This window comes from Xenopus tropicalis, chromosome 1 (assembly GCF_000004195.4).
Source record: "Xenopus tropicalis strain Nigerian chromosome 1, UCB_Xtro_10.0, whole genome shotgun sequence".
NCBI classification, from domain to species: Eukaryota; Metazoa; Chordata; class Amphibia; order Anura; family Pipidae; genus Xenopus; species Xenopus tropicalis.
Window position 1 is genome coordinate 151,671,627 of NC_030677.2, and position 23,844 is coordinate 151,695,470.

General features: G+C 38.6%; 1 protein-coding gene across 4 annotated transcripts; it reads right to left on the bottom strand.

Moving 5' to 3' along the window:
- Positions 1–313: 313 nt before the first annotated feature.
- Positions 314–23,500, bottom strand: msi1 (musashi RNA binding protein 1). 4 transcript variants are annotated; one of them, XM_012961432.3, is made up of 15 exons: positions 23,389–23,498; positions 21,467–21,507; positions 21,245–21,326; positions 21,079–21,163; positions 15,884–15,925; positions 15,366–15,458; positions 13,155–13,203; positions 12,592–12,674; positions 9,718–9,835; positions 9,102–9,182; positions 8,773–8,829; positions 5,343–5,399; positions 4,661–4,815; positions 4,455–4,516; positions 314–1,620 (listed from the first exon to the last, which is right to left on the bottom strand). In XM_012961432.3, the coding sequence occupies exons 1-14, from the start codon at positions 23,445–23,447 to the stop codon at positions 4,475–4,477; spliced, it is 1,044 nt and encodes a 347-aa protein (XP_012816886.1). In that variant the 5' UTR covers positions 23,448–23,498; the 3' UTR covers positions 314–1,620; positions 4,455–4,474.
- Between the last annotated feature and the right edge of the window lie 344 nt (positions 23,501–23,844).

A 23,844-nucleotide genomic window follows, 5' to 3' on the forward strand; every position in this document is an offset into this window, starting at 1 on the left:
GTTCCCCACAAGGGACTATTAGGGTAAGTGACCAACAACAAGAAACAACATTATCAGCTGAAAATGCAGAAGGACCCGTGGGTTACTCACTGTGAAGTAATATGAGATTATCCATTTTATTTATGTTATTTTACATAAGAAAAGCATCACTGATAAATGATCAGCCTAAGTACTTCCATGAAGTAGCTAATACCGTGCAGGGGGCCCCTTGCTTGCTACTGTCTACATGACACCTTTCTTATTGTAAATTTAAAGAATTTGATTTCCACACAATAAACATAAAAGAAGAGTGAAAAGAAAAATAACAAGCCAATACAAATGAATAAAATTCATAGTTTATTTTGAACTATCTTTAAAAAAAAAGTCCAGTTGCAGTAACAAAGATTATTGCTTTGAATTTGCAGTACAGTATCGTATTTGGCCCAGTGATAATAAACTCTTTAAACTGTAGCACCTTCCTTATTGCAAGTGAGACAGTTTTGGGGGTGGGTGGGATTTCCACATGATTTTATTCTGGGAAGGATTCCACATAACAAACAAAGGGAGACAGAAATGGACTTACACACTGATCATACAGAGGAACTGGATCTGCATTTAATTTATAGCATTCCAAACTATAAAGAGTGCAGAGCAGATCGAAAGGCGGACAGTTCATCCATATGGACTGGGCATACACTTACTTTACTGGGGATCCCTAAGTAAGTCAGTGTGTAACAGCATTTTACAGCAGCTTTGTAGCTGACAGGAGTCTTGTCCCCAGAGAGCTCTATCTGATGCTTTGAGATTAGCCCACCGTAAAGCCCTCTTTATATCCAAGAGCAAAGGACAAGTGAAACTTAAAGAGTTCATTATCAGAGGCTAAAGAGTAAGAAGTTTTGCAGCATGGCACCTGCATTCCCCTGCATGAGAGTAACTCATCATATTCCTGTGGACTGACATCCATCATAATAAAATGTATAAAAGACCTGACAATCCATTCAGGCTTTAGGAAAATATTGCTAAAACACAGGCCCAAGTAGCCAAAAGATAATCTGGGCCAAAGAGACCTTCCGGTGGCAGAACAATCAGTCTGCAATATTTACATATTTTACACAGAAAAAAAAACTTCAAACCAGCTTTGAGAAAATTAAAATAATTTCTGTTCTACAAATAGTTTTTTTCATTTAGCAAAATATACATTTGTCTTGTTCTTGTGCACTGTTGTCTCCAAATTTCAGTTTTACATGTTTTTAAGAGCCGAAATTTACATAAAAATATAAAAAAAATAGAAAGAAGAAAAGAATAAAAAAAAAAAAACACATTTCCAGACAGGTGGAAATACAATCTCCCCTCTTTTCAGAATCATTTCGTACCAAGGATTCTCTGCATCTTACCAAAACAAAATACCATGAAGATTTCGGAAATGTCTCCCTGATTTCTAATTTGGACAAAACACAAATCTAATAATAAAGAAGAATTAAAAAAAAGAAACAGAAAAAAAAGAAATAAATAAGAAGTTCCTAGGTGAAGGTTGTGCAGGAGGCACCAGTTACTGTGCAGGAACACAAGGTGAGGTACAGCCATCGGATATTCAGAGAGGGGAGGAACAGAATCGTGCAAGAGATGCTTCCAGACTCAAGCCTACGGGAAGAAACACAGGGTCACGTCAGTCACATAACACTCAGTTGCCTAAACTTCGGACACTTATCTACAGAGCTTACAAGAACATCTTTGCTAGAGTACGTATAAGCCAAATATCACACTCTAAGGAGAAAAAGAGGATCTGAAGCTAATGTATCAGGTAGGAGTAATGCACGCAATGTGTACCGCTTGGTTTGTATCTGCCATAAACCCTATGAATCTATAAGTAAAAGGATGGAAGTACTAACAACAAATGATATCTTATATGTTCACTTACATTACCCACTTCTGGTCCACTCTCATCCAGGTTGTATATAAATTGTGATTAAAGAAAAATCCATTTTTTCATAATCTTTTTTTTCTAAAATACGTTTTTGGTTTTTTTTTTTGGTAACATTTTTGTAAGCTACACTAGAACAGCTGATTACTACAGGGTCTAAAGTTATTTTTACAGGGACATTGCTAGTTAATCTTGATAAATTCTACATAATACTGTCACAATTTAACAAGCTAACAATTGTGCATGATGTAGAATATCGCAAAGGAATAACGTTTAAGCCAGAGATGGTGATCTTTATAACATCTGCCTTCCTTATTGCTTCACACCCATATTGGCCTTTTAAGTATAACAGTTCTCAATCTCTGGTCTAAACACATTTCATGTCCATGTGTTCAGACTGTCTCCTTAAAAGTATATGAAAAGCAAGGCTAATTTTGAATGTATGTAATAAATGTTGTACAAGTCTTATTGACAGATTTATTGATTAATGACCCCATAACCATCTCCTTCCCACAAGAGTGACAAGAGCACCGTACATCTGTCCACCTCAAACTACCTGTACAATTTCTTTTTGTATCTTGAAGCCAGGTATTGAAATCAATACACATAGGTCTTTGTCTCTCCCTTGGAACTTTGTACAGACATCCACAGCTAGCACAATGGGTAAAAGCATTGACCTTTTTTTAATTGTGGGCAGATATGGGTGAAAACCAATGGGCTCATCAGCAAACATAAAGGCTTTGAAAATAAGAGCTAAGGACACTATATGTAGTATATAGGTTCTGTGGTTGTATAACCAAAGCAACTACATGTCAAACCAGAGACTTAGGCTGATGCCACACCAGGCGTAGGGCTGATTTTTTCGGCAAGCGGAAAAACGCTTGCCGAAAATTCAGCCCTACGCCTGCTACTTGTGCCTGCACCCGAATGAATGGGATACGCTCGGGTGCAGGCACATGTAGCCGATATACGCACGAAAACGCGAGAGAATGCAAAGTCTCGCGTTTTCGTGCGTATATCGGCTACATGTGCCTGCACCCGAGCGTATCCCATTCATTCGGGTGCAGGCACAAGTAGCAGGCGTAGGGCTGAATTTTCGGCAAGCGTTTTTCCGCTTGCCGAAAAAATCAGCCCTACGCCTGGTGTGGCATCAGCCTTATGTTAGCAATCCACCTGGAAGCTGTTCATTCCAGCTACCTCCTCATATGGAAACTGCCCCCATGATCCACTGCCTGCACTAAAACCAGTCAGTCTGCTATCATCCCAACCCCACATTGGAACTGACTTTTGTTCTGTTTGTGCTTTAATTTTGTGGAATAAGATGCTGAAAAGACAGGAGTTCAGATACTATTGGCCATACAGTGTAATTTGCATAGAAGTCCTTGTTCTGCAAAAATATCTAGCCTTTTGCTTAGCATTTATAAAATCTAGCAAAAATAAATGACAAACTAACAATCTAAGACAATTTTTTTTTAATATTGTGCACATTCTCACCATTGAATCCACAATCTTCCTCATACACTTTCCCACAATTTAATCCAAATCTATGGCACAATTCTATTCCAGCACATTTTCACTATAACCATATTGGTGCTATATACAAAGCCTGTCCATGTATTTATAGCCATTTAGGGACCCTGTGTCAGCTAGATATGTTTCCAAGAGTAACCCCAGGTAAGTAATACTATGCAAAATTAACTAACTTTTGGGTAGAAAATGCAAACCAGAAAAGCTAATGACTTCACATTTAATAAATACAGCCTCTCAAGTCTTGGCTCTAGGTAACAGCACAAAGAACACATGCAACCACTAGGTTTGGTTTCTGATCCCATAGCAGCTCCCTGGAGGCATCTAATGCATCACAGTGTAGCCAATTGTAAACCACAAGCTCCCATTAAAAAACAGTTCTCAAGATCATGTTCCTACATTACTTTTCAAATTTTAGATAATGTAGTCTTAAGACTTTTAAGAGCAATATTTTGTTCACTATAACATTAGGCATCTGCTCAGACCCTTAGAAAAATTATATTTACTATTACTTGTAAAAATTCCTCTAACATAGGATCTAGCCGTTTATACTTTATAACTTATATTGTCATATTATTATTTGCACCGCCGTGTAAATTATAGTAAATGAAGTCTGTGCAAAAGAAGAGTGGGTGCTTTTTGCTCCTCTTTGTGCTGCAATGCCAGCAGGGTGAACTGTAAAGGCAGGTATTTTACATCACTTAGTCTGCATGCTGGAGCAACAGCTTATAAAAAAGCATATTAACTTGTTAACTTGGCAGTAAGCGGGTACCCTGTGGTATATGGTTGATGTTAATCTGCCTTGTGTCCTAGTAATAACAATGTTCCCTGACGGGAAAAATATTTTTATTTTTATAAATATAGCTGTGTGACTGAAAATAGCAACACAATTAGGCAAAACACCACAGCTACAAATGTGACTCCAAGCTCTGCCAATTCGGAATTGCCTTTGTAAAACTACCCCTTTAAATTTTCCTGCATATCCCAGCCAGGCAACTATAAAGACATAATGGATTATACACCATACCTCTGCAGTGACTTGCTGTTTCAGTGGTAGCCGTTGGTAAAAGCAGTGGCAATCAGAGGACCCTAAAAACACATTTTTTGTTAATCAAAAAGTAAGGCAAGTTCAGATGTATCATTTAGTAAAGAGGAAAAACAAGTGTCCATATCTTCACCTATTTACTGCATAGTCAAAAAACATGAGTATTGATGATATCCAGACTCACTTACCCCAAGGCTGTGTCCAAAGCCTGTGCTGGGAGCTGGGCTTGCGGCACTGATATAGCTGCTAACTGCTGATTCTTGATTGGCTGCTCCATAAAGTTCTGCCATTGGCCCTGGGCTGCTTGTTCCAAGAAACCCCCCTGTGCGGGTTGGAGTGGAGCCTTGTTTACAAAGTAAGAGAACAGATCTTACAGAGCGCCCCCTACACCCAGCCTCTTTCCCATGGACAACTAACAGTACCAAACCTTCCTGTACGATTTGTCACTGCAAAGTTAACTTAATTTTACTTGTGTAAAATATATAATATAGTGGGAATTCTTCTTCACACAAGCTTCATTTACAAGTTCAGGATGTTGTTGGCAATTGATCTCTCATGGCCCTAGGCAGTGAATGCTACTATCAAATACACATAGGGATAAACCAGAGAATTCTGAATATTGAGAAAGTATTACTATTGAGGAAACACTTGTTTGAAACAGCTACCCTCATGTTTTCTGGAGATAAAGAATATGAGGTGTTGGGAAAGTAGGGTATAATATATGCTAAATTTGGTAGCAAACAGCATGCATCATTTCCAAGACTACTCTTGCCCTTGTATCTCAAGCATTACTAATCTCTCACTACATGCATTTACTCTGCAACACATAAAGCACTACCCACAATCTATTATTAATCAGACTATTGTTACCTCTCACCACTGCTGCAGCTGCTGCCGCTACGGGACCATATGCAGTCAGGGGGATTGCTGGAAAACAAAATCAGATGTAAATGTGGAGATAGTAGCAACAGAAGTTATCAAATAATATCCCCACAATCTTGCCTTTACTTAAAGTGGGTCCTTAAAATGGCAATATACAATTTTTTAATTTTTCCTTGGTATAAGTCCAGTGGAACTATATAGAGGGCAAGGTATCTTTATTTATACATGGGAGCTGATCTGCCTGTGTATAGTGCAGGCCTCCCGAAAACTGGCCAGATGTCGAACGGATAGGCTTGATTTTTCATTGGATCAATGTGCCAATGCAGTTCTGGCTCCGACTTTTCCTATTCCCTTCATTGCAATCGGATTGTTTGGCGCTAGAACCAAATCAGCCAATCTTACCGTGTATGGCCACCTTTATATAAAAGTATTAGTTAATTAGCTTAATAAGACCATATTGTTCATTGGTTGCCTGGTCACTTGGCTGCCTTACACAGACCTCCAGTAGTGTTATAATATAAGCAAATGAACAGATGTTTGCTTTCCAAAATATTTTTTTTGTTTTCAAGGCTATACGAAAAAAGTAAAGTGAAAGTAAGCAGTAAATCATGTCTTTAGTGTCCCTGAGTATTAAAAGTTATACCATGTATTCAGTCATGCTGTTAATGCATGTAAATGTATTATCCATACTTTTTATATGTGAAATTGTTAGGGTAATAACATATCTGGGCAGCTGACTATGCCATTAAACTAATGACAACTAAATTATCTATCTGCAAAGTTGCCCGAACTGTTACAAATAACTGACAATTCACAGTTCATAAAATAATTAACATGAACACATAGCTGTACAAGAATATTATTTTTAGCATTATGGTATTCCACTCTGGAAATAGAAAATACACTCCAATGGTAAACCTACTGGTTTATCTCACAGACAGCATTTGGTATATAGCACAATTCTGACCTATTCTGCAACTTCAGTCACAATATACCTCCAAGGTCCATACAGTCTCCCAAGTCCCTACAGGCGCAGATGTATCAAAATATGAGATTAGCTCACCACAGAAAAATTCACCCACTTTCTATTTGTTTCTAAGGGCTTTCTAAAAGTGTATTTATCAAATGGTGAACTATTCATAAATACACTTCTAAAAATCCCATAAGAATGAATAGAAAATGAGTGAATTTTTCTGCAGTAAACTCTAATCTCACATATTGATAAATCTGTTGTATCTGAAGATACAACAAAAATTTACACTTTAATATATTTGACAAAGTCCACTGATGTATACAAATGGCAAACAGTGTTGTAGAAGTCAACATTAGTAAGTTTCTGTCAGGATCTTCTAATTTAATGCAGAACATAACTGGTACCTATGGGAGACACATACAGATTTATAAGTAATATGGCAAATGGCATAGTTGACCAGGGCACTCATATACCAGCAAAGTGCCACTGCCATGCTATTTATTTCCATACAGTGGATGATAATGATCAGTCACTGGCTTTTGAAAGTGTGAAATGAAACCTAGGCATTTGCTGATATTTATTTACAGAAGTTTTACCTGTTATGTAGAATCATTTCCACTTTACGTTAAATGAAAATCCTTGAAAATAATCCTACATTTGTGTGATCAACTGAATCAGATTGGTCTATGAAAGACTGTTATATTGATCAGAAAAGGTGGATTGACAATAATGTCAGTCTGACTACAGCTGGACTTAAGTCTCTAAATGCAGTGGTGTCAGTAGATATTACTAGGCCCCAGAGAAAATTAAATTTAGGGCCTCAAAACATCGCTAAGTTAAACAATACTCCCAATATATACTGAAGTTTCTCATTATTTGGGCCTCAATGGTCCCTCTGCACTCTTGGGCCCTCTGCTTCCTCTGTAGTTACTCGCCTGGTGTAATGTGAATAAGTCTCATGACACACAGACAGAACGTAGAAGTTATACATAATTACATCCAACAGAGGCCGCCTGTGGACGTCTGACTTCACTCCCTATCAGTCAGTGGGATGTAACCCACAGAATTAACAGCTGAACCTATATTCACAAGTAAAAATAATCTCAGAATTATGTGCTCTGTCTAAACTGCAATTCCGCTTCTGTTGCTCAACTGTTTACAGGTTCTGGGAGGTGTCAGTCATTTGTAGGATAAGCCTACTTCTCTAAATGATACATTTTGTTATACATTGATGCCATAAAATAACCTTAACAGGCAGAATAAAACTAAAACCCTCTGTGGTTTGTGTACCTGATGAAGGCTAAAATGCTGGGACCACAGATGTCTACAGATGTTTTTAAATTTATGTAAGAATCAAGAATGCTCTGAATTACTATATATATGTTTATACTTCTTAACTGTTTGCTGCCGTCTGACTGCATAGAATGGCAACCTATATTATTTGCCATTTATACAGGGGTGCAATATTTAACAGAGATGGAGGAGTATGGGAAAGAAACAAAGGAAAATCAGCACAGCACTTAAAGCGACAACATACCCCCACTTGTTGACATAAGCTCATTTAGTAAAGCTTATGTAGAAAAGGTACATAGATATTATCTGAACTTGTAGATACCCAACATGTAGAGTAATCCAACACCTCCCACACTTTGTCCCATTGTTAAGTGATGTAAGAACTTGTGTCTTTGCTTTTCTTAGTGGTGCACAGATTCTCTGGAAAGCAGAGGGACTTCAAATCCATCTCCTCACAATGGGATAAAGTGAGGGAGGCATTGCGCTACTCTGTGAGCCTAAAGGGGGGGGGGGGGGGGAGCTTGTTTCTGCAGTACAGACAGGCTATCACACATTCATTTTAATCTGTGGAATGAGGTATGTCTGTGAAAAAAGCATTTATATTTATTTATGGAAGTTTAGATAGTGTTTATGCACATTTTCTAAAGCCCAACTGTATGAGGTCATTTAAAATATATACATAAATACTTGTAAAATAAAGCACATGTGAAATAAAACACATTTCCCAGGCTGCATGTATCATCAAATTATACTGACATATTTTCTTGATAGCACTGAGTACCTTTGCTTACTACTTATCCCCTTCACAATAATACTTTTCAGCATAGAAGCTCTTGTGCACCACCAAGTATTCCCCATCACAAAAGGCAGAAGGAAATATCTGTTATTAATTGCACCCATCTCAAGAAAACCACATGAACAAAATACTATTTGGTGTATAAAATAATGCAGAGATATGACAGGTGGGTGCAAAGTTTCTCTCCAAGCACAGAAAGAAGATTCCAACATCCAGTTACCCACTCTGATCAGCAGAGATCTGACAGATGCAGTCCCTTGAAATCTGTTCCCTAGAGGGAAAGGCGAGTATTTTCGCCCAACTTATCCAGTTATGATCTCCTCCTTTATGAGGCTTATGAAATTAATGGGACTGACCTGTGAGTTCTGGGAGGACTGGGGCGCCCGGGAGAGGGGTTCTCTCTACACGAAACTCTAAAACGAAATGTGAAACAGCTTAGGAATAGCTGGATGCCCAGCCCACAGGGGCATCTGTCAGTGACCTAGCAGGGAGGACCTGATCATTGCCACCCCACATTAAAAATGAAAGGATAATAAAATACCACTGACATCCCAAACCCAACACTGAACCCAACATTGATGTTTCTTTTATAAAAAAAATTAAGATCAAATAATCAAACAAGAGCTGCAGCTCTCACAATGCATGCAAAACATGGAGCATATGGACATAAGAGCCACAAACTTACCTGGGAACTGATAAGTATACCCAGGTGCAATGCCTGTGTAGCTGCGACTGGCATATGTAGCAGCCTGAAATCCCGGGTATCCTGGAAATTAAAAAAAAGTTGGAAAAAGTTTGTATGATTTAAAGGAAACAAAAAAAGCTGCAGTCCAAAACAATAATTCAACACATATATATATCATCTATAAAAGCAATAATGTCTTAGCAGAGATGATGCTTTAAATCATGCTTTAATCAGATAGTAATCTCTTGGACTCCTTATTTATTGTGTAATTTATTTATTTATAGAGAAATCCTAAATTGTTCAGGTAAGGAAGGAACAGCAACATCCAGCCTAGTCAAATCTCCATGTACAGAGTTCTGCAAAACATCACATAGGATAGATCATAAACAATAATATGTTAACCATATAAATCTTCCCCATAATAAATCAATTAATTATATAAATCTAAAACATTATGTCTGCCTGTGAAGGAAATGACTAAATTACTAGAAAAGAAAAATGACCCTCATATGAAAAGGGAAAAAACAGTTTTAACCAGCAGAGGGAAATCTGTGCTCAGAAAAAATAGACAGTGCACAAACTATCCAATTCTACCCTAAAGCAAATTCAAGGTTACCTAGCATGCCTATGCCCAGCATGAAGGCGTCCATTCCATAGGGCATGACCCGAGATCGGCCTCTCACAGATCCTGTTGGTGACATCACCTCCTTGGGTTGTGCCTTCTTACACTCAACCTGCAGAAAAGAAAAGATTTAATTAACCCAATTCCCACATCTAACCTAGTACATTTATCTGTGATTTGTCAAGTCTACCCCCTCCCAATACCTCATCCAGATGCCAACTCCAGACCCTGCCATCCTGGGCCATCACCTGTCATAATACTGGCCCAACACTCTAAAAATATGAGTCAGTTATAAAGAACCAAAATACTACATTTTTTTTTTTTTTTGCTATAACCCTAACTGCCAAATCAAAAGGAAAGGTTGCTGCAATCAAAATGCAAAATACATTCAAATAAAAAATGCTAAATTAGGCTAGAGATGCTGCACCATGTTTTCAGCTTCAACTGAGATCAGTGCCTCCAAAGAAACCCAAGTAGCTCCCTATATTTCCCTTCTATTAAGGCACAGTTCATGCTCAGCTTGCTCTGGATCCTGTCATACAGCTCAGCTTTGGGCCCAATACATAATATACTTAAGTATGGTCTGTCAAGCAACACTACAAATTCCAGAAAGCCATGGGTCAATGTATGGGCCATTTCAGATTAATTTCTGGAATCCAAGATAGATAAAATCAAGACCAATACACCGTACACATCAGTCCATCCCCCAGAGGAACTTACAGTCTAAGGTCCCTATTACACTCACACACACTACGGTCAATTTAGGCTAATACCACACCATGTGTATGGTGTATATTTTCTGCAAGCCGAAAAACGCTTGCCGAAAATGCACCCAAATGAATGGAATATGCTCGGGTACAGGCACATGTAGCCGACATCCGCATAAAAACGTGAGAGAATGCAAAGTCTTGCATTTAATGCGGATATCAGCTACATGTGCCTGTACCCGAGCGTATTCCATTCGACTGGGTGCAGGCACAGGTAGGAACTTATGGCGCATATTTTCGGCAAGCTTTTTTCGGCTTGCCGAAAATATACGCCATATGCATGGTGTGGCATTAGCCTTAGTCAGAAGCCAATAAACATGCCTGTATATTTTTGGGGGTGGCTGGGAGAACCTGGAGGAATCCCATGTAGACACAGGAACATATTCTTGCCACAAAACTAATGTACATTATATAATAATAATCAAGACAGAAGCATATGGCTTGTATGATGGGAGAACAACAATGGCCCCCTGTCCTAAGCCCATTAGCCAGGTTCCTATTAGACATAGCCTGCCCCATTCCCTATACCTACTGGGCACATTAAAGGAAAACTATACCCCCAAACAATGTAGGTCTCTATAAAAATATATTGCATAAACAAGCTCATATTTAAAACCCTACTTCATCTTGATTAACCATTTTCATAAAAAAATACTTTTTTTAGTAGTATGTGCCACTGGGTTATCCTAAATAGAAATTGCAATTTTAAGTAATGTAGGACAAACATGGGACCATGGGCACCAACAATATATCCTAATATTCTAAAACGTGGAGGAAACTGCAGGGATTCACTACATGTCATTTTACATGTGACTGGGCCTATAATGTATGGGTGACTTCTAGCCAACTAGTTTTCTTGTTTTCTATGGGGTATGCTACATAATCTGTAAATTATATAATATGTAATTTTTAGTGCCTAAAAAAGAAGTAATAAAATTATTTAGCCTACAAAAATAGTAATTTTGCTTATTTAACTTAAAATATTTTTGGGTAAATGTCTCCTATAAACTCAAAATGTTGCTCAGCTTCTGTGTCTATACTCTCTCTGATAATAAAAGCTTTTATTTATACACAGGTGGTTGTGCAGTTTATGCAGGAATACAGTGAGAAAAATTAACCCTAGTTGGGTAAATGACTCCTACAAACTCAAAATGTTGCTCAGCTTCTGTGTCTATACTCTTTCTGATAATAAAAGCTTTTATTTATACACATGTGGTTATGCAGTTCATGCAGCAATACAGTGAGAAAAATTAACCCTTGTCTTAAGCAATGTTAAGCAGTATCACATTTTTACTTATGCCTGTATTTGTCAAGCAGTATAAACAGCACTGTGAAAAAAAGCCATTACACCTATAGATGCCTGTTTTATTCCTTTGCCCTGCTGGAAAGCAGGGTTTATTTGCTAATAGTGTGAAGTACTGTTTCTTTACAGTGAGGAGTTGTGCTTGCTGTTAACCATTTTTGCACTGATTCACAAGCAGTTGTTGTAGTAATAAGCATCAATGTAAGTGTAAATCACATTTTGCTCCACACTGTTAGAGTGCACAGAGGGCAGCTATTGGGCATTTAACCTATTACAGGACAGGTGCCTTAAAGAGAGACCAAACTGAATTTCTTCCTTACATCTACCCAAGTTTTTTCCAACCCCTAGTCCTCCAGTGGCAGCTGGACTGCAAGGATCAGCATTTACTAAAGCCATGATGACATGATGATGTAGACCGATGTGATAGATAAAGCTTGGAGCAAACTGCATAAGATAGCAATATATTTTATTTATATATATTTTTAAGCAAAATAAGAAATATCAATACGGTGTCCAATATATTTGTTAACAGCACCATTTTGCTAAGGATTAGCCTGTGCCAGGGCAAGCACTGCAGATACCAAACATCTCAATTTTGGCATCCACGCAGCTGAGTTGCTTTAGAAAATGAGCCCCATGCACATTCTCAATGGCAGGAGCAGTCCATCTATTGGAAATTAGAATATTGGCCTTTTACTCTGTGCAGTATGCTTGTGCCTCATGACAAGCATCCATACATCCCCTAAGAAGTCTTTGTGCATGCATAAACAGTATGAGGTAATTTACATTTGCCCTCACCATTTTATTGTTGATCTCATGAAAGTGAATATCACAAACTTTCTCCACAATATCCTCTCCTTCAAAGGTCACAAACCCGAACCCTGCATTAGACAACAAAGCTAAGAATAAGGAGGTGAAGGTTAAGCCAAGCAAGCATCACTGTAATGGAAAATCAGTGCTGTGAGAATCCAGAGGTGCAAAGCATACATTTTGTCTAAATGCCATTGCAGGGTTTTGTACAAATGCAAGTGCTAAAAGAACAAAGAAGAATGCAGAACTGCCACTTTCAGGCTGGAACCATGAGCATTAATGGATGGTGGATTAAGGAGGAAGCTGAAAAAAGGGTTTTAAACATTCATAATACATACAATTGAATAGAAAGGTGAAACCTAATTATCAAGCTTATTATCACATTTTCCAGATATAGCTGGAATCTGGCCAAGTTACCTGAAACAAGGGGGGAGTTATGGGCTGTTATTTTATACCAAGAAGGCTGCCAATTTAGCAATATATAAGTATAGGGACTGTAAAGCTCTCTAATTTCTCTCTCTCTGCTGTATTCTCTGGATTTATATACCCACCTCTGTGCCTGTTTGTTGTTTTATCAAACATTAACATGGCATCGTCCACCTGTTCAAAACACAAGATAAGATAGGTGTGAAGGGTTTTGTGGGAAAAATACCTGTCAATGCTTTTACATATTACTGGTCATTGCCATGATAGTAGAGTGAAAGTGAAGAGTGAAAAAGAAAGAGTATTTCATTACTAAGTTTAATGGGCACTCGAGCACATGCCGTACTTAGAAGTACTGTTTAACAGAAAATAATTGAAGATGATGGACCTTATTCAGGCAGATTCATTAGCATTTTACTTTGTTTGTTCTTAAAACATGTTTTCTATACTGCTTCAATTCAATGCTCTCAAAATGTCGGAAGGAAAGGATAAGCCATAAGGAGTTCCACTCTTTCTATATGTTCCTTGGTTACAGGGAGCTGAGTAGTGAACTCAGGAGGGGGTTGGGGTAAAGGACCAAATAGTGTGGGAAAACTTTAAGGTTCACGTATAGGAGTATTTATTGTGCAGCATCTAGGAGAATGTGGAAGGAAGGACATCGAGCACACTTCGGACACAAGGAATCCGTTAAAATTCTGTACTTTATTTCATCATGTTTAAAAACAAAAGTGTGCACAAAAGGCACACTTTTGTTTTTAAACATGATGAAATAAAGTACAGAATTTTAACGGATTCCTTGTGTCCGAAGTGTGCTCGATGTCCTTCCTTCCACTTTGAAGTTATTCCTCCTCAGCTGCGGGTTCGGGGCTGTGAGCACCCGGACCATTGCCGGACTTTGGTGAGCATGCTGTTTCTCAGACTTTAAACTACATAAGAGATAGACTCTAAAACTTGAGCGGCAGGCCCGGGGTTTAAACACCCGGACCTCATCGAACCACGTGGTACTTATAGTTTGTTAGTTTATTATATTGTTTTCATTTTTTCATTTATTTGTTTATTATTTATTTATATTGTTTCTGAGGAATTTTTGTTTCGCTTTAGGGTTTCCCTTAGAGCGATTCTTTTTCTTTTTGTTTTTGCATCTAGGAGAATGCATGTATACTGCATGTATAGTGTGTACAAATGGGTAAAAGTCCAGAAAGTGGTAAAAAATGGGGAAATAAAAATTAAAACGATGCGTGAGGGGTGTCACACTAATCACAGTTATCTGTGTTCTGCATTTTTACAGTGCCTGACAGTTCCACGGCAGGCTTTCTGAGATATATATTTGCTCTTTGGGTCAAAGAGTTTTTTTTTGCTTTTCAAACAAAACCGTTTGGTTCCCTGGAGAATCAGCAGCTCTGGGAGCCCTGTCCTGTTACTATGACTGCAGCTTAGTATGTCCTGAGCCGCAGGGGAGAGGGACAGAGGCAAAAGCCTTTGTGTGCAACTGAAAAGATTGGGGGGAGGGGTGAAGGCCCCACCAGATATCAAGGGGGAAAGTGAGAGGGAAAGAGAGAAAGAGAGAGAGTAACAAAGAGTAACGTGAGACAGCATAAATAAGAATATACAGAGACAGTACACATATAAATATATACATAAATATATATTTTTTTAGTATTTGAAACAAACAGAAGGTTTTCTTATAGGTTTAACAGATAATCCATTTACTGAAATGAATCTGCTGAGCCTGTGCAGGTGACACATTGTCTACCATGCTTATATGCAGTATAGTGTGCTCCTGTCATCTCGGTTTAGTGTCTGAATCCCCCTCCCCTAAATGTGGCAGATAATCTGCAGCCGCTTGGAAAAGAAATCCGAGTCATCCAGTGATCTGTCCAACCTCCTAATTAAATGGGGATCTAATCGCCTTATAACGAGAAATCTTTATGAGGGGTCTTATTTGAGAAAGGTTCACCCTCAGGTGCCATGGGAAGGTTGGTAAACCCTGTACTAATCTGATTAGCAGTAAACTTCATGTGGCAGACTTATAGTTCTGGTTATATTCTTATCCCCTAAAAGAGCCATTCCTAAAAAATCTCCAGTACTGGACTTATGTGGCAGCATTAGTAATTCTGGTCACTTCAAACATGTTTTTCTAATTAAGGTTCTGTAAAAATGTGTCCAACCTGATGGCGAGATGTGTCCCTGAGACTTCAGCAACAGAGCAACAGGCCTAGACTGCTTCTTTTCTTCACTATAAAGCATAATCTAATGAGCTGCCTCTCCCTTATTCCTAATGTTGTCTGTACACTGTGAGATTATATATTTTGCCCTATTAATACAGTTATCACACTTACCTTCCCAAACTGCTCAAAATATTGTTTCACATCTTCAACTGTTGTGTTAACTGACAAGCCCCCTACAAAAATCTTCTTTGTCCGTGTTACCATCTGTAATACATTTGCAGCATTATATTAGTGAGATTTCTAACTCTTAGTGAAGCTAGCAGGAGAGCAGAATATATAACTAACAAAAAAAAAGTGGTACCAAGTAAGAAACAGGGCCATTAATATTAGCTAATGAAAATAAGCCTTATACAAGGTTCCTACAATCAGCCCCTGATTACCAAGATACTAATCTTCCTTGCACCAGGGACACCTTCTGTCAACAAACTACTTAAAGGAATTAACCCAGTTTTGTGGGTGCCTTCAAGGCCAATTTCTGATTCACCCATTAGCTGCTGGTCTTAATCTGTTTTCTTTTTTTTCAACAGCTATATAATATTTCCAAGTCTTTTGGGCACATATTGCTTACTTTTAAGAACATTTTTTCTATTCAATCTACAAATTTGAAAAGTTTAGAACCATTTTCTCACCTTGGGTTGAGCTCTCCGAGGAAATGCTACTTTTGGGTCAATCTGAAAGACATAATATCAGCTACATGTCAAAGTCAGTGCTACAAATGCTGAGGCAAGGAACTGAGTGTAAATCCAGAAAGTTTTATACAAATGAACATTTTGGGAAATTAAACATTTTTTGACACAAAAAATATTGTGATATGGGTACAGACTTACAGAAAATGAAAACTTGCGCAACAACACACATGTTGCACAAGTAGTCCCTAAAAATTACGTCAATCTGTAATTTAATATAAAGGCCTCTAGAAGTATTTTATTATTATACAGGAATATAAAGGTGGCCGAGTGCAGGCAGACTGCATAGTGTACTATAGTCAGGGGTCCCCAACCTTTCTTACTCGTGAGCCACAGTCAAATGTAAAAAGACCTGGAGAGCAACACAAGCAGTTCATGGAGGAGCCAAATAAGGGCTAAGATTGGCTATTAGGCAGCCTCTATGCCCACTATCAGCTTACAGGGGGCTTTATTGGTAGTAATTCTTGTTTATACTCAACCAAAACTTGCCCCCAAGTCAGGAATTCAAAAATAACTACCTGGTTTGGGGGCACTGAGAGCAACATCCAAGGGGTTGGCGAGCAATGTGTTGCTCACGAGCTACTGGTTGGGGATCACTGATCTAAGTCAACCACTTGATGATGACATATGAATGTGTATGCAGTCATCAGCTGACCCTACTGCTTGGGGCTCCCTGTAGTCTTATTGTTTGGCCCAACTCCCAGATGATTAGATCTGTGCAATTTATATACAAATTTGATTGTAGTAGCTAGGGTGAACAACCAAATCTGTATTGTGTGATTACCAAAAGGTAATACAAATAAAGAAATCGGAGTGTCTAGAGACAGGTCCAAACTGCTGGCTTGCAGATACTCCATGATCTTCTTGCTCAACATTAATTCAAGCAGATGGAAAGCCTCACAATATAAGGGCATCAATCACAAGTCAAACAATAAAAAAGTGTTCACACTGTTTTATACAACTCGCAACATCCTTGAAGCTGCAGTAGTTATTAAATTACAGCTTCCATCCTTCCTAAAACATGTAACTTCAACTTTTGTAGTGCAACCTTAAGACTGCAACCCTCTACTGCTGTAGAACCAGGAAAGTGATGTTGCTAGCTAAATCTTCCAGAGAACTAGTGATTGTTCATTCCTAAACTAGAATTTCCAGAATCTTCAGACCTGCAGCCCAACAACTGCTGCAAGACTGCCACTATCAGCCAAACTTGTAGCTGCCCAGGTGCTGAACTACAACTTCAATAATATGCTAACTTTTTAGCCATTTAGTTGTTTTAGAACTAAAACTTTTACCATTCTCATGCAGCAGTCCTTTGTCTCTTGTAATAATGCAACTCCCTGCACCCTAAAGCCTTGTTGCCCCCAAGTTATTACTGAACCACAGTTTATAGAATTCAGGCATTTTAGGCTAAGAACTGCTGAAAGGACCAAATGTATTTATCTTATGTTGGCAAAATTAAATCTTTTAGAACCACAAAAATATGAAGCAAAAAAAAACAGTTTGACTTGAGTGCATCCTTGGATCAAACTACAATGAAGAAACATCCATCGTTCTGCATTTTATAATCAGGCAATACTTCTGGGTGTGGCTATTTTCTATAAGCTGTATAAGAACATAAAGACAATTTTTATAAAAAGTCTTAGTATGGAAGCCAGAAAAGTCCTTCCGCTGACTAGTTTAGACAGTGAACTTAATGTTGAATAGAGACCCTAAGTCCTATTTAGAAGTTCTTCATTATAATGTTACTGTATTTAATAAATGTACCTCACACTGAAAAAAGAAGTTTACACAAATAAAATTCAAGCTAAGTGGAGGTATCACAGGTGAAATATATAAGGTTCATACACTGTCTAACTCTGGAACCTGCCCTGAACAGAAAGAAACTAGGAAAGGTTTGTGCTTCTGGGCATCAGAGAAAAGAAATGAAAACGGGAGATAGGTTATCTCAACAATACCCCTTTGTCATGCATTCCTCTCTGCTATGTCAGCAAAGGCCAGGAAGATGCTATTAACACAGAAACCTGCAGCTCAGCTTTGAGCCAGGGAAAAAGCACCAATTTCACATTACGAAACACTGTCACTATTGTTGCTAGTAAATGGCACAGAGAAACGCAGCACAAGCACCTGTGGTAGCGAATGACCAAGCCACGAAGCAAGAATAACGATTGTCAGACACAGATGAGATGTTACGAAAAGACTGTATAATCCTAATATGTAATTTGGCAGTTCTCTTTGATAAATATAAACAGTGATAAAAGCATACCACAATCTAAGCAAGCATGCCACAATCACTCTCAACAACTCAAGCAGTCAAAAGATTGAGCATCCACAGCTCTGATATAAACAGCGCAGACAAACCCAATCGGACCCATATAAATGGGCAAGCAATGCCAGGCTCACGAGCAAACAGCGTTCAGACAGCAAATTTGTCCAATCATGCAAAATCACATCCAAGCAGCAACCCACCTTTCGATGTTTCATACCAACGAAGAACTCACCCAGACTATCTAGTACATCCCATAAGAGAGAGCTCCATCCACATCTCTGTAACCCAACCAACCAATTGCTCCACATCAGAGAGTATTTAACCCCCCCTCTCCTCCCATTAATATGAACAAAAGTAGAAAAAAAAAGTGCTCTTTCAATCTGCCTGTAGGTCCCTACAGCATTCAAATGCTCTTTGTATGAAAAACACACTTCTCCCCTCCCTGGCAACAAAAGCAACTTAGCATCCACAAGGACCAGGAGAGAGCAGCCTGTTCAGCGCTCTTCCCCTCCCCCACACCTGCAGGGACTCAGTCTCAAGAGCCTCGGAGCTAAGTCTGACAAATAAAAGGCCACCGACCAGGACACAGCCATAAAATGAAAGAAAAGTCTGGCGTTTTACCGGATGGTTTATAAGCTCATAGTTAAGTGTTTTAAAATGAGTGCTGACCCAGCAAACAATGAGATTACAAAGAGCGATTTACTGGGTAACTACCACAGGGGATGTCAAAGGTGTGGGCCTCGGTTATTGTTAAACTGTAACTCTGGTGGCCTATGATGATGGGAGCCTATTAAGATTCACCACTATTCTTAATGCCTTCCACAACTGCATGCTTTAGCTTGTTAGTTTACACATATATAATTCCCCAAGGCTAATCAGGATAACACAAAAAACTGATGGAAACAACTGGATTTGATTCCAGTTTTCCTAGCCCTCTGGATTCCATGCTGTGCTGATGGTGCTAGTGATGCACATGCCTGAGGCGCTTAATGGATTAACCTAAAACCATGCTCACAGTTTGCACTTTTCAAACAAAAAAACACACACAAAAAAATGTAAAAAACAAAATAGTAACCCACAACTGGCCAACATTTCTGTGCAGCTGCAAATACAAATGTATTTTAAACACAGCTTGAGGGCCACAGACTGAACACCAGTATCTTAAGAGCGCCCAAATCCAATCTGTGGCTCTCCTTTAACTGCAGGTCCATGCCAGGGACTGCCATACACCAGCTCATCATCTGTTCATGAACTGCCACTTCCATTTACTGCCTGGCTGTTGCTCGGTGAATTAACAGATTAACCTTTCGCAATCTCTATATTTGACTGTTTATATCTGTAACAGTGTAACAACTGCAGTATTTTCAATCTAATCACATCTACTGAACTTGCCCTCTGCTACTATGAAGCTATTCCAAAAACGTTTTGAATTCTTTTCAAAACTAAAAATACGAATATCAATTATAAGAAAATGTAAAGGAAAATAAACCTTCGCTGTACATTGCATCCTTTTTGTAATGTGTGTGTATATTTTCTTATAAAGCACTGCAAAATATAGGCAGGTTGTGCCGAGTACATCAAACAGTTCTTATCTTTTCTGTAGAACTTCCAATACAGTTTAGGTGAGTGTATCCTGAGGGACATTGATTTGCTTAAGGCTACATGGAACTGACAAGGGAATCATTACATCAGCTAAAAAAGCCACTACCTTTTTCTCCATAGCATACCATTATTTAAATATACAACTCAACATTTCTAACAAAAATTTGCATTTATACATCAATATTAACAATTGAGGCTTAGTATGACATTTGCCTACAACGATGAGGCACCAGCAGCTTTCACATGTATCTCATAATTATTTTACCAGAGTTATTTGATATGTTTTGAAATGTTACTTTATTGTATAGTATCCAAAAACATGTATTATATGCTAAGTTAAATGGGAGAAGACATGTATGTGCAAAACCACAAGGTCTTACAGTATATAATCGCTAGACATGACTGGCTGAGGATACTGGGATTTACCATTTATCAGGAGCTTAAAGTCCTTGTAACAGTCTGGAATTCTGAATACAAACAGATTTGGGCAGATATTAAATACAGTGTATCATTTACACTGTTAAATCAAGATAAAATTAGATGAATTTAAAACTCTCTTCTAACCTTCCTGCTGTTGTGAAATATTAATCTTAGATGTATTCCTACTTAAAACAAATCAAACAATATAAGACTAAAATGGGGTAAAATGGCATGCATTTGAGGTCTTTATAAAGTTATAAAAATATCGGCATCACTACTGGAAGCCATGCCACAGCCACGCCAATACAACCCAGTATCCTATACATACTCCCTAATTTTATTTAAGATTTTGGCTGACACAACAACTTATTTACAACCAATAAAGCAGCCCAATAACACTATCATTTATTCCACTAGCCCATTTCTTTAGGCATTTTTATACAAATCTACAACTATTGAATCTATTTTATACAAATCAACAACTATTGAATCTTCCCAAAAGCGTTTATAATTAATTTGGGTAAATTACCAATTACAACTATATATTTTTATTGACTAAATTTATCAGTTAGTTAGTTTGAAGACAATGTTATATGACAAATGGTAAAATATTCTGTTTTTCAAATAATTTAAAGTAATCTACATGTGCAATGCTTTTGTCTAGATAGGCAGCATTAGGACCTAGCGTGCCCACTTACTCACAAATGCATGCTTGGAAACTACTCTATTTTCGACTTTTGACTTCTGTCCCAAGAATAACAAGGCCAAATATGATTTTCATGTTCCCAACAGAACATAGTTATGTACCTGATGGAATAGCCTACTAATTACAAATAAATTCATCTCTTACCGTCTTTGAGTCCAGCTCATGTCGTGATTGAGCCAAAACTTTGTCCACTCCCGCTTGGTCCATGAAAGTTACAAATCCGAATCCCCTATAGAAAAACGAACAGGATGAGTGGTACAGAAAGGGCCATGTGTTTTCAAACTTGATCGGAATCAAAAGTAGTTCTCACCTTGATCTTTTGGTCAATGGATCTCTCATGACAAGACACTCTTTTACATCCCCAAAATGACTGAAGTACTCCCGCAGGCCCTCTACAAAAAAAAAGGAAGTAGTGAATCACAAATAATTTATACAAAATCTATAAATCATTCTCAAAAATAGAAAATTAATACATTATAAATATTAAAGAATAAATTTGAGGTGAGTTATAGAATAACAAGAGTTTGCTCACCTTGTGTCGTCTGCCAGCTCAGTCCCCCAATGAACATTTTGCTGCAAAAGCAACAATAGCAAGAAATGAAAAGATGGAACAATACATACACAGTTAACCTTTAGTAATCACCAGACACACTGCCAACTTGTACTAAATATACTATGTATTAAATACATTTTACAAAAAATATGTCAATACAGGAAGTGCTACATCATTGTTTGCTTGCTCTGTTTCAAAACCATACACATCACTTGAAAAAAGTTAGTAATACCCTTGTAATAATACTAATAAACTGGTCCTTTGAGCGACACGTTTCCTAACTACTTATCCTTTAGCTACAAATGCATTTCCTGTAAATGCATTTAATTAGAAATGTTGGATTCTTTAAACATAAATATATATATATATATGTGTGTGTGTGTTTGTATATATATATGGTTATTCCAAGATGTAGGCTGCCATTTTGTACAGCTATCTGTACTAATTGTGAATTAGGAAATATAGGCTTTGATGTCAGGATTTGATAAACAGGTAGATTATATGCAAAATTAGCCCATTTATACTACTATATAAGCAAACATATATGACTGAACCTTTGGCTAAACAGTTGATACACTGAAAAAAAGACAGACAGATGTGCTGAGTTCACTAGACATAAGCTCCCAACACACAGAAGGGACCCATATTGCATTAAGAAACACCTGATGTAAATCAACATAAAAAATAATAATGATGAAAAAAGTTCTAGACAAATAGTTGATATCTGAGGTTAGACTGATTAAAACAATGCCTGTGCATACAGCACAGCTCGTTTTTGTAAGTTACTTCTAAGGAAGCACCCCATTTTTATTTTTTTTAACAGCATGAATTTCCAGGTCCTTCAGGACTACGATGATTTTAAAATACTGCTGCACTGAAAATGTTGCCTAATGTCCACAAGGAACAGTTTAAACTAAGTTTGCCCAACATGTAGTAACTAAAAAAGGGATGTACAGTGTGTGACCTTTCAGCAATTTAGAGTTTAGCCTCCCTAACAGATTTCCCCTAGTCACTAGATGCTGGAAGTCAACAACAGGCAATAGCACACACGGAGTTGCCAAAGGATACTGGGAGCTGTAGTTGAATAGCAGCATGAGGCCTAATTTTGTAAGTAAGCAAAAATGTAGAACTAGATAACAATTACTAACATGGCAAAGAGAATGGAAAACAAAATACTATATTGAAAACACAATGAATGAAGCAGCATACTGGCCACTAGATAAACAGACAATGTGTAAACCATCCTGAATAACAGCACCAAGAAGTGATCAGATTTGTATCTCCATACCATATAACATGGCAACGCGCCTAATGCATGGCATTTGTGCACCTAGTGAGTAACGACCCATAAATACTTGCGACACATAATCTGTTAATTGTTAAATATCACATGAGAGGAGAATACAATACAAATATCTGCTAAGTAGGCATTGACAGGTAATATTTGGTTAAGAGAGATAAAGAGAATTGCAGCCAGAACAGTGAAGTTTATTTGCAACATGAAAGCAAAGCAGGGATGATGCCATAACGTGTGGCTGAAAGGGGCCAGGCTGCAGCCCCATGTACAGTACCACACAAAGTTTGCCACGAGTAGTGACTCCAGGAGCCGCAATCCCTTCCCTCTCAGGGAGACACACGTACACTATCAGCTTCCCCCCACATCCACACGTACGCCCCTCATGCCCCCAGGTAACAATGCACTGCTGGCTCAATTCTCTCCTCACTGCCCATGTAACAATGAGGGCTGTCTTTAAACTTGCCCCATCAGCCTCACACTTAGGATTTAGTCACTTGGAGCAGCCTGGGATGCTCGGGTACCTCCCCCTCCTGCCTCGGCCATAGGAACCGCTGTTGCCAGGGAGAGGGGTTTGATACCAATGGAGCTGCTTGGTGCCAATTACCAGGGATCGTGCGCGGAGTCCGGGGGCGACAGTCCGGGCTGGGGCGCTTCTGTCTCCATTCGGTCTCTGGCGACTCCTGAGATCGGAGGCAGCTCCCGGGACAAGAGGATTGGAAGGGGCGGGGAGGCCACGCCCACAGGGGAGGTCTCTCCGTGCTTATCCCGGCTAATACCGTCCCAGAGAGCTCTTTTCCCTCCCAGACTGTGAGAGGCCCCGCCTCGGCACCTGCCCGGCCCCCCACCGAGAAAAGCTTGCCACCGACTGTCCCTAAAGCCGCTGGATATTAAGTGGGGGGTGGGGAGGATACCTAACAGTAGTAGCACAGCCTAGAAATGCTTAGTAATAGTACGGGGCACATTTATGATCCAGTGAATTAAAGAGGATTAAATGAACTCACCGATGCTGTAGTATAGATTCCAGTAAAGTGCTCCACAAACCCCCCCATCTTTTCAACAA